The sequence below is a fragment of the Hippocampus bargibanti genome, linkage group LG14, assembly GCF_051943395.1.
Source record: "Hippocampus bargibanti isolate YZ-2025 linkage group LG14, ASM5194339v1, whole genome shotgun sequence".
Taxonomy (NCBI): Eukaryota; Metazoa; Chordata; class Actinopteri; order Syngnathiformes; family Syngnathidae; genus Hippocampus; species Hippocampus bargibanti.
The window spans coordinates 21,495,946-21,514,920 of record NC_142747.1 but is presented as its reverse complement, the minus strand read 5'-3'; the positions used below and the strand labels follow the sequence as shown (position 1 = coordinate 21,514,920).

Genomic DNA, 18,975 nt, shown 5'->3' with positions numbered 1-18,975 from the left:
AAGCGCACGGGCCTTGCTTGGCCGGTCGCTGGAGCGGAGTGCGCGTTGTGATGAAAAACATCCTCTTCCTTTGTGTCGCGCCTCTTCTCACATCAGCTCATTGACAAAAAAGCGTGACATCCTGTCTGCGTTGTCGGGATGGAGGCAAAAATCACAAGGCAGCCACCGCCGTCCGTCTTTGTCCAGACCACAAAGCCAAACAATTGCCAGCAAAAGACATTTGCTGGAATTGAATGGGGGAAGATTTCAAAAGAGAATCAATCAGACTGCAGTCTTCAAAGTATCCAAGGCAAGTCATTAGCAAGGAAGGCTAGCTGGCTAGCTGGCTGGCTGGCTGGCTGGCTGGGTGGAGGGGTGTGAAAGTGACAGGAAACACACAAGGAGCTCCGTTCATCAAAGCCGTGGCGGCCATTTGACAGCAAAGCGTCAAAGCGTCGCAGAGCTCAAAACAATTTGGGGAAGGAGAACGGCTCGGCTCGGCTCGGCTTCTTCAAAGACACGCACGCACGCACGCACGCACGCCTTCCTGTTTGAACGTCTTAACTCCAGATAAGGAGTGAGGACCACACTTTCTGAGAACTTCAGAGAAGAATGAGTGTTACATTTGAACAGCGCATGTCACCCAAACTATGTTTCCGACTTCAACTTCTTTCAAAAACAAAGCAATGGAAAGTGGACTTGTAACTGAAATTACAGCAGGAGTGAGGACCGCAAACACACACACACACACACGCAGGTATATTGCTTGTAATGAGGACAATCTGAATTTGTCGGACAACACAATTGCTTTCTCAACCGTTTAAATAGTTGTTGTCATTTTATTACAACATATCCCAACAAAGTGTCAAACGCAAGATTCCCTACATACAATAATGCACAAAACGGCACTATATATATATATTGAATAATAACCAGATTCAACAAAACACACACGGATGGACATGACGTAAGCGCACGCGTCTGTAAATGCAACCTCCCAAAGAAGTGCAATTCATTCAATATTCACTTCCTTTGATGAGTAAGGCGTTAAATATTGTCCTTGTTCCCATTTGCGATGGATTTGTACCTCCCTCGCTTCCGTATGGTCCAAATGCACACAGTTCTGCAGGCAGTCAGTTGTTCATTGTTCACAGTAGTAACGTGACACGGGCGGGGCCAGTGTCCATCTCCAGCAAAGCGGCCAAAAATCTCCTCATCAAACCAAACGGGCCAAATAGGACCACGGAAATGGACTTCCATATTGGATGGAAACCAATGAAAAGAAATGAGAAAAGTCATCAGTGAGACGTCCTTGGGTTTGGGTCTCTCTCGCCTTGTGATTTGTGCACCCGAGCTGGTTCCAGGGTGCCAAACCCATCACATTCTTTACTTGATGCCAAATGGCAGATTTCCCCGTGTATAAGGCGCACCCAAAATCCTTCATTTGATGACCTTATACGCTGCGCCTTATATGCCAAGTCAAATTGAGGTCTGGCAACTACTGTCAGCAGCCCCCGACGTCAAGTGCCTTATATTTGGAAAACTTTTACATATTTGGATATTATCTTTGGAGAACCTGTTTCGCTCATTCATTCTTATACAGGTAACATCCAACTTACGACCAGCTCAACGTACGACCACCCGTACTTACAACCACCACCTCCAGACCCTATTTTTAACATTTTAATTCTACGCCTGGCACCGCAACGCGCTAGCGGGCCGGCAACGCGTACGACAATTTTGGCCGTCTGGCCAGCCAGCATGTCACTCTCGTACAGCAATCGACCGTGTGATGGCACCGGAGGGGGGGGGGGGAGTCTGCCAGTCATATTTAGTCTCAGAGTCTCTAGTCAACATTTTGAATGGATTCCGACTTAAGGCCGTTTGGTCGGAATGGAAGTCGGTCTTAAGTCGGATGCTACCTCTACACGATACACAAGTGAGTACAAGTGTGTGTACCTCAATTTTTTTGTGAGCCTTATACACTGGAAAAATAAAAGGTGTGTGGCAAAAAGATTCCATGCCTATTTCTTTCCCGCGGTCCCATCATTCGTTGCATTTTTCTGTATTCACAGAATACACAAGGGTTGAATACAGCACTGGAAAACATTGACTGTCGCAAATGAAAAAAAAAAAAATATATATATCATTTGAAGTACAAAGTATTCTTCAATTCCTACGGATTTTATATTTTGGGCGTGTGTCGTCGCGGGCGGTCGTCAACCACGTCGTGCGTCTTTCAGAGTCATTTTTAGGCCCGGAGACTAAAGTGAGCGACGGTATTTGGTCCCGCGGATGACGTCATCTACACTGCTGGTGTAGCATACATATAATGTTCACATTGAAGTGATTTGGCAGTAGCTTAAGTAACCCTGGTGCGGTTGAGGCGGTGGACTACAAAATCAAAAAAGACTGAAGTGGCAGTTCAACTGCACTTGGCTGACGACTTGAGTGTCAAGAATAAAATGTAGCTACGCGACGGTCCGAGACGTACATGCACGCACGCACGCACCCACAAAAAAAAACAACTACTTGTCACTTTCTCCAATCGAGTCATTTCTAAAAGTTTTTTGAGTGCTCATATGATGAACTGTCAGAAAAATCAGATTAGCGGAGAGGAGGATTAAATAACAGGTACACGTGTACATTTCATAGCTAAGACTGATGGAGGAAAAGGTTTCCTCAGCCGTCGTCTGAAAGGTGTCGGACGTCTAGCTTCGTCAATGAACTCAAGTTCTGCTGCTAAGCCTACGTCCCGAATGGCCTCCGTCCGATAGGTCCCCATTCCCTCTATTGTTCTATCCCCGGATCTGGTTTCACCTCATTAGCCATTGGCTAGCTAGGAAGCCCAAGTGACGGTTGAAGAAACCTTTTCCCGGACGGACCACTCCAACTGTACGACTGACGTAGCCGAGACTGACTTGGGACAGTTGCGCAGCACGAAGGCTCTTCTCTTCTCTTCTCTTCTCTTCTCTTCTCTTCTCTTCTCTTCTCTTCTCTTCTCTTCTCTTCTCTTCTCTTCTCTGCTCTGCCGGCCGGGCGATCGCTTAGTACCGCTCGCTCGCGCTCTCACAGCGTCCGCGCAAGCGTCACAGCTCGAGTTCATCTGCGTTTCAGGACTGAGCGCGCTAAGGGTCCGATGCGCTGAGAACGCCGGAACGGCGCTAGCGCAATGGCTCACGAGCCGGGATCAAGCTTGGCTTGAGGCTCTTCCGATTGGCTCTTAGCCTTCTGGCATTCTTGGCTCAGTTCCTCGCCCATCTCCCCGATGTCCATTTCAGGAAGGTTTTCCTCCATGTGGTCTTCCGCGGCGTCTTTACAGTACAGACACTCCTGAATGGACACAAGGTGGCGTCAGACACGGACGGACGGACGGACGGTACGCGTCAACTATTTTCCGGCAATGAGTTTTCGGGACCTTGACGTTGATGGCCGCGGGTAGTCCTCCTCTTCTCATCCAAGGGTGTTCCTCCAGGAGTTCTCGGCGCTGGTCTGAGGAGAAGTGAGGTTGGCTCTTCTGCATTTGTCTCAGGCGTTCCTTGTCTTCACGCAAGACCTTCTGAATGTCCCTGCGGATCAAGTCAAGTTTTCACCTTCCGTCTTTGAAGGAAAGACAACATGTAGCTCAAATCAAACTTCTCCTTTCTCATTCATTCATTCATTGGTGCCTTTGTCCCATCTGAGCTCCATGACTGTAATGCGCTTTTACTTTGGAGTCGTCCAATCCTCCATCAAGCGCCTCCAGCTGGTCCAAAATGCTGCTGCTCACCCATAAGAGGGAGCGTATAACTCTGGCATCCCTTCACATTTTACACTTCTTTTCAAAATCTCACGATTTGTTTTCAAATCTTGAGACGGCATCAAGGCGTGTGCCGATAAAGCGCCGGTCAAACCTCTGCCAACGTTTTTTTTCCCTCCCACTAGGGGGCAGCATTTGCCACTTGCACCTCATATGACGCCAGACCCGTATCAAATATGACATAGAGCGCCATTCCTAAATTTGTCCCGGTTTAGTTTTTTTCTTGTTTGGGTGCCGATAAAGTGCTGGCCATGGCCTCTGGCAATGTTTTTACCTTTCCCCAAGGGGCAGCATTTCCCTTTTTTTCCACGTTAGCGCTTTGTTCCAGCTTCAACTGTTGCGAAAGCGCTCTATAAAGCAATATCGCATAGAATTTTTGACAGCGACCCTCATTTCAAGCTCATATAACTCCAGACCCGTCCCACTTGGGAATTAACTCTTTTTTTTTTTCTGACGAAAGCTGACGAGAGGTTTTTGGATGCCGCGCTCAATGTCGATGTAGTCCTAAAAGTCAGTATCGTGTGAGAGTGACAAAAACCCCGGAGCGAGCGTTTGTTGCCATGGACTGACCTGCACGGCATTTGGTACGTCATCATGACCTCGTCATCGGCGTCGGCCATCAGCAGCCAAAGGGGCTCCTGAAGAGCATACTTGATGAAACGCTCGCCCTCGCCTTTGGCCGACGTGGCGCCGTCCGAATGGCCTTCTCCTCTCGTCCTGGCTTTGCTTTTGCTCTTTGGCTCACGTTGCAGAGAATCGATACTGCCAAAGTATTTGCTTGTGTTGCTGCTTCCTACAAAGAGTCGAAGGGAAACCTTGGCTTCAAATTCAAGGCGGCCTTGAAAAGGCGCTCGGATGGGCCGAGGTGGACCAACCTGTTCCGCTTGCGGACGTACCGCAGCCGTTGCAACGGGATCCCGATCCCGTGGACCCGGAGGTTGCCGAGCCGGTTCCCGAGTGAGAGTCCTCTTGCTCCTGAAGGAGGATATCCAGAAGGTCGCAGGAGGACGAGTGAGCGTCGCTATGCGCGCCGTCCTCTGGAGAATTCACCTGCGGCGGAAAAGTGACAACACAAAACATAAGACGACAAAGCTCCACGGAGAGCCAATTTCATGTCGATCGATTGATTGGAAAGTTAGTTTTGGAGGTTGAGAGTCAGCTACAAATCGGACTCATTTTCTTTTACAGGACTGAATTATAGTTGACAAAAGTCAATATGGTATTTTCCGGAGTAGAAGGCGCACCCCAACGAATGGTGTCTTTTCAAACTTTTTTTTCCATATATAAGGCGCACCTTCAATGAATGAAAAAGTGTCTTTTTTTGTTGTGGTGTTGAATGAACGAAAGGCGTCTCTCACCAGCTGCACATTTTCAGCCTTGGCCGAGGCGGCGGCGGCGCCGTCCTGCCGTTCCAGCGAGCGTTGGCCTTCCTCCATGCTGAGCAGATTGAGCTGCAGGGGCGAGCTGCAGCGCGACTCAAAGAGCGCGGCCGAGGCCGGCGTGGAGGAGCGGGAGGCCGCCCCCTCCCTGGCCTCCGGACATAAACCTTTGGGGGCGTAGGAGAAGGCCTGGGCCGGCGGATACGCCGCCTGGGCCGCAAAGGGCGCGGGGAAAACGGCCTGCGTTTGCAAGGCGTACGCCGGCTGCGGGCTCTGGAAGGGCCGCCGGCCGTCCGACGGCGCCGGCGTCAAAGTCTGCTCCGGGAAAAAGGCCGCTCTGGGAGGCGCCCCCATTTGGCTCAACGCCCCCATTTGAGGGAAGAGGTAATTGGGGAGCACAAAAGCCACCACGGGCGCCACCACGGGCGTCACCACGGGCGTCACCGGGTGTCACCGCGGGCGCCGCGAAAGGAGCGGCGGCGGCCTGAACGGGGACTTGGTCGCATTGGCCCTCCACGAAGCCGGCGGGAAGGGAGGGGTCCAGACGCGGCGGGACCCGCGCCGCCGCCGGCGGGTACAGCTGGTAGGCGGGCACCGTGGCCGCCGGGTAGGACGCGCTGAAAGCGGACAAGGACGCTTCCGACGGGGACCACGACGTTTGGTTGAGGCCCTGCAGGGGGGGCGGGGTCTGCGGTCGGACGCGGCGCTGTCCGACGATTCGGGGTGCTTCACGCGGGGCTTCTTGGACTTCCTGTTGCGGTTGCCCTTTTTGGCCGTCGTCTCTGGTCGAGCGCCGCCTTGTTTGGCGGCGACCCGGAGTCCTGACGGCGGGTCACATTCGGAGGTTACGCACATTTCAAGGCAATGTCGTCAATGAAATCGTACCAAATTCAAAAAAAGCTCTGAAATGGGGGCCGCCTTCCAAATTGCACAACTCGACTAAACGCATTGAAATCAACCAAAATTGAGAAATCACGTCCAATGAATGTATCATTGGAGCGTGACATTTCTCAATTGCAAATGAAAAACCATCATTTGACTCAAATCCATTTGTATAATATAGCAACAAACTATTTTAATTCAAGTCAAACATGTCATTCAGATTCATTTTAGATAGAAAGCTAGCTAATAGCGATATATATATAGCCAGCAGGCAAACTGTATAGCTAATAGCTAGCTAGCTAGCTAGACAGTCAGCAGGATAGCTAGAGGAATAAAAAAATCAGACTAAAGTCAAAGAAATCAGACTAAAAAAGCGTTGATTTCAGGTTCCAAAGTTGCGCAAAGTGGCTGTGAAAACGATTGAAAGGCGCAACTTCAGCGAGGATAGCAAGTCACGTGGCGGTTGAGAAAGGCTTCTTTTTTTGGGGGGCGCTTACCTTCAGGATCGCCGGGCCCCTTGTGCCCGCGCAGGTGTCCGGAACGCTCCTTGCGCAAGGTCCTGGCTTTACAGAGTTGTCGGCAGCGGCTGAGGAAGGCCTGCTCTTCTTTCTGCGTATGGGCAGCCAGCACCTGCTTGGTCAGCCCCAAGCGCTTGTAGGCCTCCTTCTCTTGGCTCAGCGGCGACACCACGATGCCGACGGCCGGACTCTCCGCCACGTCCTCAACCATTTCTGCCAAGACACGGATTTTTGGGAGCCGTCGGTCATTCGGAGCAGGGCAATGAACTACTTCCTACCCCTATGCTGCTCTTACTCTCTCCTTCTCTTAACCACTACGTTGCGATTAGGTTCTTTGTAAGTTGAAGTATCCCACTCACCAGACTCGGCTTGAGGCTTCTTGTCTCCCACGTGCACAATGGTGCTGCTATAGCTACACTGAGATGTGATTGACACCACACTTTCTGCCTTGCTGGCTAAAGGAAGGGCTCCCATTGGCGCTCCAACCGCTGCGGCTTCAGACTTCTTCAGCGCTTTCGTGTTTGACAATCCAGGCTGGGCCTCGACCATCAAAGAATCTAAAAAGACGACGGACGGACGGACGGACGAGTCACACATCGTTGGTGGCAAAATCCAAGAAAAGAGCTTGCATTCCCAGAAACAAACAAAAAAAGGGAACTCTCTCAAGTCTTCTTGCTGCGCTGCAACATCCAATGCGCGTGCGTCTATACGGCCATATTTTTAATCCAGCGGTCGTGATATCTGAGCCCCTTGTGAAAAGTCACACAATTCCTCCATATTCTCAATTAAGAAATTACAGCGCCATTCCAGAATTAGTTTGAGGTTGGGTTTTTCGTGCTTGGGTGCCGATAAAGCGCCGGCCAGATCTCTGGCAATGTGTGTCAGGTGCACTGGACTATAAGGCACACCTTCAATGAATGAAAAAAAAAGAACAAATGTAACATATAAATATAGCAACGTTTTCCAAACATAAGACAATATGACTTCACATACTAATAAAGGGTTGACTAATAAAGGCAAATCCAATCCAATCCATATAAGGCGCAGGGTTGTCTTTTGAAGAAAATCAAGGCTTTTTTGGGACACTGGAAAATACGCTCACTTTTCAAGACATTGTTGACTTGTTTCTAAACGTGTACTTTACCCAAGAACCGAAAAAAAACCACGGCAATCTGGGAATTTTGTCAACTGTTCCGTGTGTGTCGTGTGTGTGTGCAACTTCCTTAAATGATTAACACATACCCGTATTTGAACCAGCAGGCGCTCGGCGGACGGCGCCCTCTGTACACTTTTTGTCATCATCCGAGTTGGAGGAGGTGGTGTTTGAAGAGAACTGGTACTTCCTCTTCACCGTGATGGGGACGTTACAACTCTCCAGATAGCTGCAAAAAGGGTACCGTAGACTCGTGTAAATCTTCAATGCAAATATGACACACAAGACAAAAGACTTACCGGATAACGCTGTCGAGGCAACTAATCTGCTGGTAGGAGCAGACGCTCTGGTCTTTAAAGGTGAATTCATCCATGTCTTTCGGTGCCGAATCCTTCAGACGCACCACTGGGCTCTTTTGTAACGCTGTCGTTGCAGAAAATCAATGCAAAGCTCATGTCAGAACGACACATAATACGCAACTAGTATCATTCATACCTGTCAACCTGCGAGACACTGTGACCTTAGTAACGCCTCCATTTTTCCTTCCTTACTTACTGAGAAAAAATACATGCGCGCGCGCGCGCGTGTAATATTTCATTGCGCAATTTTATGAACAAAATTTCACATGTAAACCTGAATACTTTGAACAAGTTACAACATATTTCGAGCAATAATCAAGTACAGGTAGCATCCGACTTACGACCGAGTTCCATTCCGACCAAACGGTCCTAAGTCAAAACACATTCCAAATGTTGAATAGAAACTCGGAGGCTAAAGGACTGCTGGCTGGCCGGCTGGCCAAAATTGTCCTCCGCGTTGCCGGCCTGCTAGCGCGTTGCGGCGCCAGACGTAGAATCAACATTTGAAAAACAGGGTCTGGAGGTCGCGGTCGCAAGTACGGCTGGTCGCAAGTCGAGCGGGCCGTAAGTCGGATGTAAGCGGTATGTTCTTTGTTGTAGAGCATTGTGGCTTTTTTTGCCGTCGAAAATAGAATTTAGCACAAAAAAAAAAAAAAAAAAAGAATTTGAATTTGTGTTCTGACAATGTATAATGTTTATACAAAAATATGAATGATATTACAGCGAGAAAAAAAAAACATAGTGAGATGTTTAATTTAGGTGATTTCAAAATAAAAATCCACTTGAGCGGAAGGAACTTGTCTTGTCGGATCCGTGTTGGGATTTTTCCTCAATTGAAGGCACCCAGTCCGGTACGTGTTTGAACGCAATTTTTGGTCTCTTGAATGGCACCACTTGAACGGAGGGAAGCCAGCGAAGCTTCAAATGCAAAAAGATTGAAGTCGGCTCACCGTCAGCGGTTTTCTTTTCGGCCTTGGACGGCGGGTACGGCGCCGGTGACGGCGGAGGGGAGCGCAGGCACAGCTGGGAGTCTTGGTTCTTGAGCATGTGAACTCCTTTACAAATTTCTTGGAATGTCCTGGCGGGCTTGGCTTTGCCCGTCTCCTCGCCGATGGCGTTGCCGTTGCTTTCGCCGGACGAGCCGTTGCTCGCCTGTTGTTCGTGGGAAGCGTTGCTGCCGTAACCGCCGGATGCCATGTTGTGAACCGGCTAAGGATAGAAGCGTCATTTAGACAACTTGAAGGAAGTGTGTTTCCAGAAAGCGCGTGGCGTGGCGTGGCGTGGCTCGCGTACGTACTTGTAAGAGTAGCCTGTGGATCTGCTCACTGATTTCTTGGATGTCGGAGTCCATCGTCTTCCCTTCACTGAAAGCCAGCGCTGCAAAAACATCTTCATTCACGGGGCCCCTGAAAATAAAGCCGCACGCGTCAGTCAAAAGCGTGTATCTTGAAAATGGCCCACTTCTATTAGTCCATGCTATCTATGCAATGACAATATAGAGTTGAGATGTGGCGCAAGCAAATTTCCGCACCCGATTCATGCGATATGATGCGTTGGATATCCATAATAAATATCGATTTGCTATTAAATTGACTGCCCAACCAATTGGAAACATAAGGACTGAAGGCACGATTATCGAATGCTCTTCTTAACTCATTCGTGAAAATATGACGTAAAGTGCCATTCTCGAATGTGTTTGGCTTTTGTTTCTTGAAGAATAATAATCATTTTAATTTATAAGAGCCTTTCAAAACTCTAAAGGACACTTTACAGTCACAGGATATTTTTTTGTGTGTGGGTGATCATGATTGGATGCCGATAAAGTGCAGGTCAGACCTCTGGCAATGTTTTTCCCTTCCGCAAGGGGGCAGCATTTGCCTTTGGTCCAAGTTGGCACTTTGTTACAGCTTCAGTTGTTGTTAACGCGCTATATACGTAAACCAATATGTACAATGTATGTATTGCATTGTATTTTGGACAGCTGCCCCCATTTCAATCTCAGATAACTCCAGAATCAGAATCATCTTTATTGCCAAGTATGTAGAACACACAAGGAATTTGTTTCCGGTAGAATCTAAGGTTTCTTGCACAACATTACTGTTTAAAACTAACTATTCTGCGCGCCCTTGAATTCAAGTGACAATGACAAAACTCTGGCACGAGAGTGGAAACATTTTTCACATGTCTGGCAGTGAATGAGTGAAATTTTTCACATTAGTATGCTGTAATGTTGGCAGATTTGGTGCTGAAAATCTAAATTGGCCATGAAAAAAGGGAGGCATAATGCGGACAAACGTACATGCGGACTTTATGCCTGCCGATGACAAAGGAAACTTTGCGGCTCCAGGGGTTGACGAAGCTGGACCAACTGGTGTCAATTGTGATGTATTCCCCGTTTCTTGCACAGAAACGTATCGAGGAGTGATCAAAGGGTTGACCGGCATACTTCAGAACTGTCGGTGAAGGCAAACAAAGCCCGTGAGATGCTCCACTTGCAAAATACATTTTTTTTGGGGGGACAGAAATGTCGTCGTGGTAATGAACGAAGGAAGGAGCCTACTTACTCTTGCGATGCACAGCTAGCATGACAGGCCGATCGCTAGGGTGCAAATTGAGCAGCACGGGTGTTCCGATCAAATCCTGGGGGAGGTAACCCAGCAGCGGGACAGCCCTGACGGGAGATTTACAAAGTTTTTTCCCCAAAAGCGACAAAAGGTCATGCACAAAAAGGCCTCGTCTTACTCACCTTTCATCCACGTCCTGAAAAACGCAGTTTGGCGTGTGTGTGGTGGTGAAGATGCGCTTGTCGGGGGGGATTCTGGGTGCTACCGGGAGAAAAAAAAAAGAGATATGCTTCAATCACGGATGGGGGGGGGGGGGGTAAAGTTCATTTTTCATCATTAAAATGAACCTTGTCAAATCTGTCAAGTAGACTGATACCTCGACTTACGAACGCTTTAGTTTACGAACTTTCTTTCAGTGCACTCAGTGCAGACGTGGATTGTTATCGAGTGGCTATTATGGCAACAAAACATACCCCACCATAGGCTAGCGTTAATCCAAAGATGACACAAAAGAAAATGACGGTCGAGCAGAAGAAGGAGATGATGGAAAAACACCAACGAGGTGTGCGTTTGTGTGACGTCGCGCCCCACTACCGGTATGCTAAGTGGACCATTGCTACGTGTGGCTAAGGGTGTTTTCGTAAGCAACGGTCTCAGGCAATAGAAGAGGTTGAAAAACTTCTGTTGATTTGGATGAATGAAAAGCAGCTCGCAGGGGACAGTGCGAGGAAGGGTATTATCGCAGAGGAAAGCACGGCAACTTCACTCGGATATCATCAAGAGGTTTCTTGTGCTTGTCAGATGAACTTTTGGCCTTCCACACACTTTGTGGGAAGCAATGAAGTTGGCATGACTGTCGTAATAACGGGCCAATCCTCTCACCTTCATAGCCGGAATGGACCCTCTCTGCCAGCAGGAGGCAGCAGAAGTGCTCCTCAGACAATTCTGCATCTTGGACTTTCATGAGATAAGGAGTCATGCGGAAAGGGTAATATTGGACATCCCCGTAGTGCTCCTTTCCACCGCTGAAACACATACGCACGTACGGAAGCATCTCAGTTTAGTTTTGTTCCGTTCCAATAACAAGCAGATTTGCACTCTGATTGTTGGAGCAGAAATCGATGAATCATAAAATGTGCTGCTCTGCGCTCTCGCTCACCTGACGCGGCAAAAGAAGGATTTCTCCTGCGTGCACTCCGTGGGAGACGACTCTGAATAAGGCAGATGGGCGGAGAACATTGAATGACTGCGTCTTTGTCTTCTCAGTTTGCTATTTTCTTTTTGTCCTTCTTTTATGGAGGACACCGATTGGCCGCGGCGACCCGTTGAAGGCAAAAGCCAAAAGGAAAAGAAGAAATACGTTTTTGCTGTCGTTTTGACTTCAAGACGGCGCTGCCAGAGTGGCTGCCTTTCCAGCAGCTCCTGTATTTTGTTTTCTACTTCTTTCTTTCCTTTCCTCTTCCTTCCATAACTTTGCAGATATGAAATGCAATCCAATCCAGAGAGGAATGGGCAAAAATCACTCTTTGTGGACTCTCCCATCTTGCAAAAAAATTACATTAGACGCTCTTCTGTTGACTTTATGTCAATTCATTATTTATTAATGGCATTTTTTTTCTCACCTAAATGCACTTAAATTAAGTGTTACATTTTTGTCTCTTTTTAAAAGTTTATTTTGGTCCGGTATGATTGAAAAAAATAGACATATTTATGAGACGCTTAAAAAAATGCTACGAATTATGGAGGGCATGTGAATAGCCAGAATAAACAGCATCTAATACAAAAAACAGTGTGGCAGGTGTCTGTCCGTGTGGGTTATATTGCTCCTGGAAATCAAATATGTGTTATGTGTGTACGGACGGGCGGGCGGGCGGGCATGTGTGAGTGGGTGGGTGGCTCATGTGGGGAGAAAATGGATGATTTCTTTTTTTTGAAACATGTGTGAAGGCGGTGAGATTTGGGTTTCAACGTGCCCGTTGGTGGCAGATGGCGGCAACGTGTTCAAGCGCAACGCCCCCGGACCACTTTGGAAATTGCCGTTACCTGCGCCGGTGCACATGCTCCACGAAGGCAAGCGGTACGGCGTGGTGAAGCTGTAGAACACGCTCACATCCTGAGGGGTCAAGAATTCCACAAACTTGGCATTGTGGAACACTTCACGCTTGCAGTTTAAGATGGTCGCAGCCTGATCCGAGATGTAAACGATTTTTCCCGTGATGAGTGACACGGCCACGGCAAATATGTCCTGGAAAACACAAAGTGCATTGCTGGACGCTTAGAAACTTCAAAAGAAAAACATCAGCAAAAAAAAAACAAAACAGAACAGACATCATTATAAATATCAGCGGTGGGCCGTCAGGGCCTGCGAGGCCTTCTTTGCTGGCCAAAACATATCTGAATCACAGACTTTTCCCTCATTGTGCGCCTTCGTATTTAAGCATTTAGCCAATCACATTCCAGCCATCATTTGTTACCAGGTCCCGAAATCTACCCGGAAGCCTTCACAATCAGTTCTGCAGGCCCTGCCGCATCAAACTTTTGCTTTAACCAATCAGAGTTCAAGTTGGCAACCCAAGGCCAACTGGAAGGCGCTGGCACTGATACTATGATTGGCTAGTCACTAGCCAATCATAGTATCAGTGGCCGCTAGTGATAAGCGCATACTGACCAGAGCTAGCACACTGTATCTGTAGGGAGCTGCAAAAGCAAACCTATTTTTGTGTCGATTTAATAGCGGGTTTGACAAGCCACGATGGCCGCAGGAGAAGAAGAAATGGATTTGGTTGCAGATATACTGTTAAAGCCATTTTCAAGATGGACGTTTAAAGAAAAATAAAGGACATCGTTAAGAAAGGTTGGACAGCTCCGAAGCTAGCAAAAAAATAGCAAATATTCCAATTTGATGAGGTTATCACGAATCGACATGTTCATAGTAAAACTTTGAACAGTTCCATGACAATATTTCCTACATTTCTTCAAGTTATTTCCTGGCCAACGGCACCCTCTAGTGGACGTGTGGTAAATCACACCGCACTCGCAGCTGCGTAGTGATTCAGACGTGGCACTACTGAAGGCCTAGGAGCGCACATGCACGGCCCGCCTTTGATAACTATCTAAAAGGCCGTGGCAATTTTGTACAAGGGCAACATTCGATGGCAAACTAATCCACACGAAGCCCAAAGTACTTACAGTGTTTCTGAGGGTGTATTCAGAAGTGATGCTGTTGATTTCCTCAATGGTGTAAGACGGCACTTCAAAGCCAGGCGGTTGGCTGTCATTGGTCATTAGCATCTGGTAATATTCCTCATTGGCTGGAAAGGGAGAATGAACAAAACAACAACTATAAAGCCGTCATTGTACAAGTTGGCGCAGGACGGCATTTGCTCAACTCTCAAAACCAATTGTGATTTGGCGCCGTTGTCGTTGAGCGAGCCACGTGAGATGGCATCTTACCTTTCACCTGCTTGACACACCGGAGAGCATATCTGAGCGTGTTGACCGTGGTGGACTTGCCCTTGCTCCTCTTCTCCGTCGGCAAATGCATTTTCAGCTCCTTCAGGGTTTTGAAAAGCTCCTTCTGCGTCTTGGCTTTGGCCGACTGTTCGCTGCTGCAGAGCCAAACAAATTCACGTGCATCAGAGAAGAAGAAGAAGAAGAAAAGAAAGAGAGAAAAGAGTCTCAGCGATACTGGCACGCGATACTTGAGCGGATGTTTAAAGCGGCGGAGGAAATGACGACGACGGCTAGCGCTGAGGCGAGTCGACGTGAGTGACAAGTGCACGCGGACGAATCAAAAGAGCCAAAGGAGCAAAGGGACGCAAACGGGACTAAGCAACGACAAGCTGGCGTGCAGTTGAAGTTGGGGAGCGACGAATGCGTTGAAGGCGCACACGTACCTGCAACCGCTGGTGGACGGGTTGTCCTGCTCAGAGCTCACCAGACTGAAGGCGTTGGAGCTGCTGGGTGGCGACGGGCTGTGAGAGTTGGAGCTACAACATTCGACAACACGTTAGTGACCGCGTAGGCCCGCCCAAAAGTCACCGCGCACAAACGGATTCCCAATTTGTTTTTCGCCGCCGCCATTCCCAAATTTGATTGGCCTTTGCTTTTTCTTGCGCTATATCAATCAATACGCTCCCCAACTTACAAAAGAGATATGTTCCCAATGGTTGTTCCGAAGTTGAATTTGTTCGTTAAGTTGCTTCACTGCTATATTTTCTATGGAATGTATGTCAAAGGCGTATGTTTAAGGCTTGAATAAGTAACCTGTACATTTAATAAAAGATATGCTCCAGAAAGAGATGTACCGGAGAGAGAGCAAAAATGTTTGTATGTCCCGTCGTTCATAACTTGAATGTTCCTAAGTGGGTGAGCATCTGTATTGTATTTTGTACAGCCGCCCCCAATTCAAGCTCAAGTAACTCCTGACCCATATGACTTAGGAATTAACTTCTTTTCTGATGAGAAGACAGTCTAAGCTTTTTTTCCGCAGCATTCAACGTTTACGTAGTCCTAAAACTCAATATTCTGGAATTGGAGTGAAAATGACAAAAACCCTGGCACTGGCAGGGGCACATTTTTGCACATCGTCTGGCAGTGAACGAGTTAAAAACTGATAGATATTTTTCATGAAAAACAGGAATATTCATAAAATACTGAAATGTGAGGATATGCAAATGCAGTTGCTGAACTGTGCATATGCATATGTTGTCGTCATTTAGGTTGTTTATATTGTCAAAAGTCAGTGTGACGCTCACGATCCAAACGGATTGTCCAGCATCCAAAGTCAATACAGGAAGTCAACGTTCTTAAATGTCAAATTGCAAAAGCATCGGTACAAGGCAGTCGGGCCGGCTGATAAGTGGACGTGATGGAGAAATAAAGTGTCTGTTAGTTAATAGTGGGCGACTCCACAGGCACCGCTTGAAGACGTTGAGTCGAATCAAGTTGCTGGTGAATCAAAGCAATTCTGTCTGCGGCAACGGCCGTCATCTTCAACGCGAACAGGGCGGACAGACACTTTAGCAGCCGTGACTCACGGAAGGGAAATGGCCGCGTCTGTTACATGTAATGATCCGTACTTCCACCGGCGAGATGGTGCGCTTCAAGAAAAACGCCGGAACATTTTTGCCACGAGTGAGTGCTTTCTTTCACCTCTTGTTGCTTCCCGATGACTCGTGGAGCGCCGAATCCTTGCCATTTCCATTGGAGCTGCCCACAGATTCGTTGCCCTGAGACTCGTTTCCGTGCGATTCGTTGCCATGGGATTCCGTCCCGCTTCCGCTGGAACCCGCCATCTCCGCGTCTTCGTGCAAGCGGGTGCGCTTCCTTTCGTCGTGCGGGGAAGCGGGCGAGGCGGGCGAGGCGGGCGAGGCGGGGTGCTCCTGGCCGCTGTCGCTCCCTTCCGAGGCCAAGGCCAACTCGGGCTCCGCGTCGCCCCCGTCCCTCCTGCCGCAACTGCTGGCCATGAGGTGCAGTTGGCCGACGGCGGAGACGTTTCCTCCGTCCGCTTGAAGGATGGCCCGTTGCCGCCCGTCCGGGCTGGAATAGCGGTAAGGCTGACGGTCACTCTTCTCTGACATGCAATGGGGTCGAGGTTGCCTTCTTCGTGTCAGCAACCGCAAACGGAAGCCCTACACGAAAGGGGAACGTGGACATTTATTTGGTCACGCCCAAGCCTAAAGAAAGCAGCAATCAATAACGGTGAAGAGAAACCTGTCATGAAAAAGTCAGTGGTCATGACTGCGAGCGATCCCAACTACTTTTCGGCAGATGAACACCAAACCGCACGGTCGAACAGCGCCACGGTGGCTGGCGGACTAGTTTTCCACACCCGCTTCCTCTGAGTGCACTCAGTGCAGGCGTGTTTTTTTTTTATCAAGTGGAGTACTTTTGCTATTACGGGAGCAAAAAAGACCCCACCACAGGCTCGTGTTAAGCCGAAGAGGACACAAAAGAAAATGCCGGTCGAGCAGAGGAAGGAGATCATCGAAAAATACCAACGAGGTGTGTCCCAGTACCATTACGCTAAGTCGACCGTTGCTACCATCCATTGACAGCCACCATCACAAAGGTCGATAAAAAAACTTCATTATACAGTACAGTTTATTTCTTTAATTACAATACCATAGCACATTTATTATACATAAAATAAGATATATTTTTTAAGTGTAGTTTTAAGGCTTATTTAGAAGAAAATGAGGTTTTATGGGAACGGATTAGTGTCATTTTAATGGTTTCCTATGGGAACTAAATGTTTGGCAGACAAATCTTTTGCCTTACGCACAAACCAATGAAGTTTGTAAGATGAGCTATCACTGTACAATCACTTTCAAGCAACCAAAGACCGCGCTGCTTTTGACACGCTCCGAAGTTGCGATCAGAGTAAAGCGCCTACTGGCTGCAGCCAATAGGCAGTCCGAAGCAACCCTTGTCAACAGGTTACGGCCGTGTTAGCAAATCGGTAACAAACACTCTCCTTTCCTCTCAAATTAATAAATAAATAAATACATAACATATGTATAACGTATGATATTGTACATTGTTGAAACTTATAAATCCACCCAAACATGAACCAATATAATCAAATGATTCATAAACTGTCTATCAAATTAACAGTCTCTCACACCACAAAAAAAAATTGAGGAAAACATGGTACGGTACATTCAACAGAAGAAGACAAAAACAACAACATATAATAATAATAATAATAATCAAATTTACCCTTGGTATGGCTGTCTAAAAATCTGATACAAAACAACACGAGATGCTGCTTAAAAAGGGCAGACAATCAAGTAAGATTTCAGAGACAACAAGAACATGGATAAAACTTTGCACTCCCAAAAAGAACACACAACCAATGACAAAGAAAAAAAAAAACATTCCAAAGGAAAAAGCCTCAGCGTCCACTTGGAACGAGCTCACAACTGCATAACTCTCACAATGACATCATGAAAGTACTGTACTGTAGTGTAGTGTAGTGTCGCGCTTTTGCAGCTCTGCATCATCACTCAAGAGGCTCAAGCTGCATTATACAACAACGGCTGCTGCTGCTGCTGCTGCAGGCGGGCGGGCGGTCACATGGATTTGGACCCAATGCAGCTCCAATTTAGTGTCTGTTGTTTCAGAAAACCAAATGCATCATCGGCCACCGTTACTTTCTCGGCACATTGATGACACCATTTTCCAGAATAAAAGTCAAAGTCCCACAAACACAAATTTACAAACGTCTGCGTCTTGTTTAGCCAAAGACTTTGTATATTTACAAACTTTTAAGCAATTTAACATTTACATTTATTTCCATACAAACTATATGGATACATCCCTCTAAGTGGCTTCCTGCATTATAAAACAAATGCAAAGTGCGTGTAAACACCACTGTTAAAAACACACACACATTATTGGCACATACTGCATATATACACGTATACAGTCACACGCACACATATTAAAGCCCATATAGACACATGTACACACACATATATACACACGTTCGAGTACGTATACATACACACACACACACACACACACATTAACAATTTCGACACACATTCGAGTATACACACACACACACACACACACTTGAATCATTCCTAATCTGAGCATTTTGCCGTCACGCGGCGGCAGAATGGCCCATTTCAATCAGCTATCTTCCAACATTTTCATGTTTCATTTCGTGTCATCAAGGCTAGCCACCAAACACGTCATTGTCAGATTATATTGACGGGACATCGATGATTTCGCATTGTAACATTTTAAAGTTCAATTGCGTGCCAGAAAATGGAGGATTAAAGCACCGTAAATGGGTAAAAAAAAAAACCCAAAGAAGGTGATTTTCTCCCCTCACCCACACTGACCTGCTATTCACAATCCACACACGTTGACCTGCAATCCGCAGCACGGTACACTGACACAGTTATGTAAAATGACCCTTCCTGCCCAAAAACAGACGTATAAAGAACATTTGGATAAACCCAGACGGCTCACGTCGTGCGAACGGAGCCCAACCGCCTCCGTGGGAATTCACGCGGTGATAAAATGTCATTTTTGCCTTTTAAAAGTCCAAAAAGTAGAGCAAGCGAAACGGCCGCGCATGCGCAGAACACGTTTAGTTATGCAACTTATTTTTACGCTTTTACATTGTGCGCGACGAGGAATTTAAGCACCGACTCACCCGGTTGATCACAATAAGTTCCCTTTTATGGATGCGTCTTGCGTCATTCGTAAATGAAGGCGAAAGGCGACAAGAAGCTGCGCGGAAAGCTAGCTCGGTCGTCCTCAATGGGAGAAGTCAGTCAGCCACCGGCGGTCAGACGGGCTCCCTCCCCCGGTTTCCTCCGGTT

General features: G+C 47.5%; 1 protein-coding gene across 1 annotated transcript; it reads right to left on the bottom strand.

Moving 5' to 3' along the window:
• Positions 1–798: 798 nt before the first annotated feature.
• LOC148888858 (period circadian protein homolog 2-like) lies at positions 799–18,958 on the bottom strand. Its single transcript, XM_089013804.1, is given in 24 exon segments — positions 799–3,312; positions 3,398–3,548; positions 4,349–4,571; positions 4,654–4,828; positions 5,137–5,599; positions 5,640–5,832; positions 5,835–5,978; positions 6,537–6,770; positions 6,917–7,114; positions 7,800–7,939; positions 8,010–8,133; positions 9,020–9,278; positions 9,367–9,475; positions 10,369–10,522; positions 10,634–10,740; positions 10,816–10,894; positions 11,516–11,658; positions 11,793–11,844; positions 12,677–12,878; positions 13,823–13,944; positions 14,087–14,241; positions 14,530–14,622; positions 15,788–16,266; positions 18,807–18,958. Coding segments are annotated over 23 exon segments (4,104 nt in total). The 5' UTR covers positions 16,216–16,266; positions 18,807–18,958; the 3' UTR covers positions 799–3,156.
• Positions 18,959–18,975: the final 17 nt, after the last annotated feature.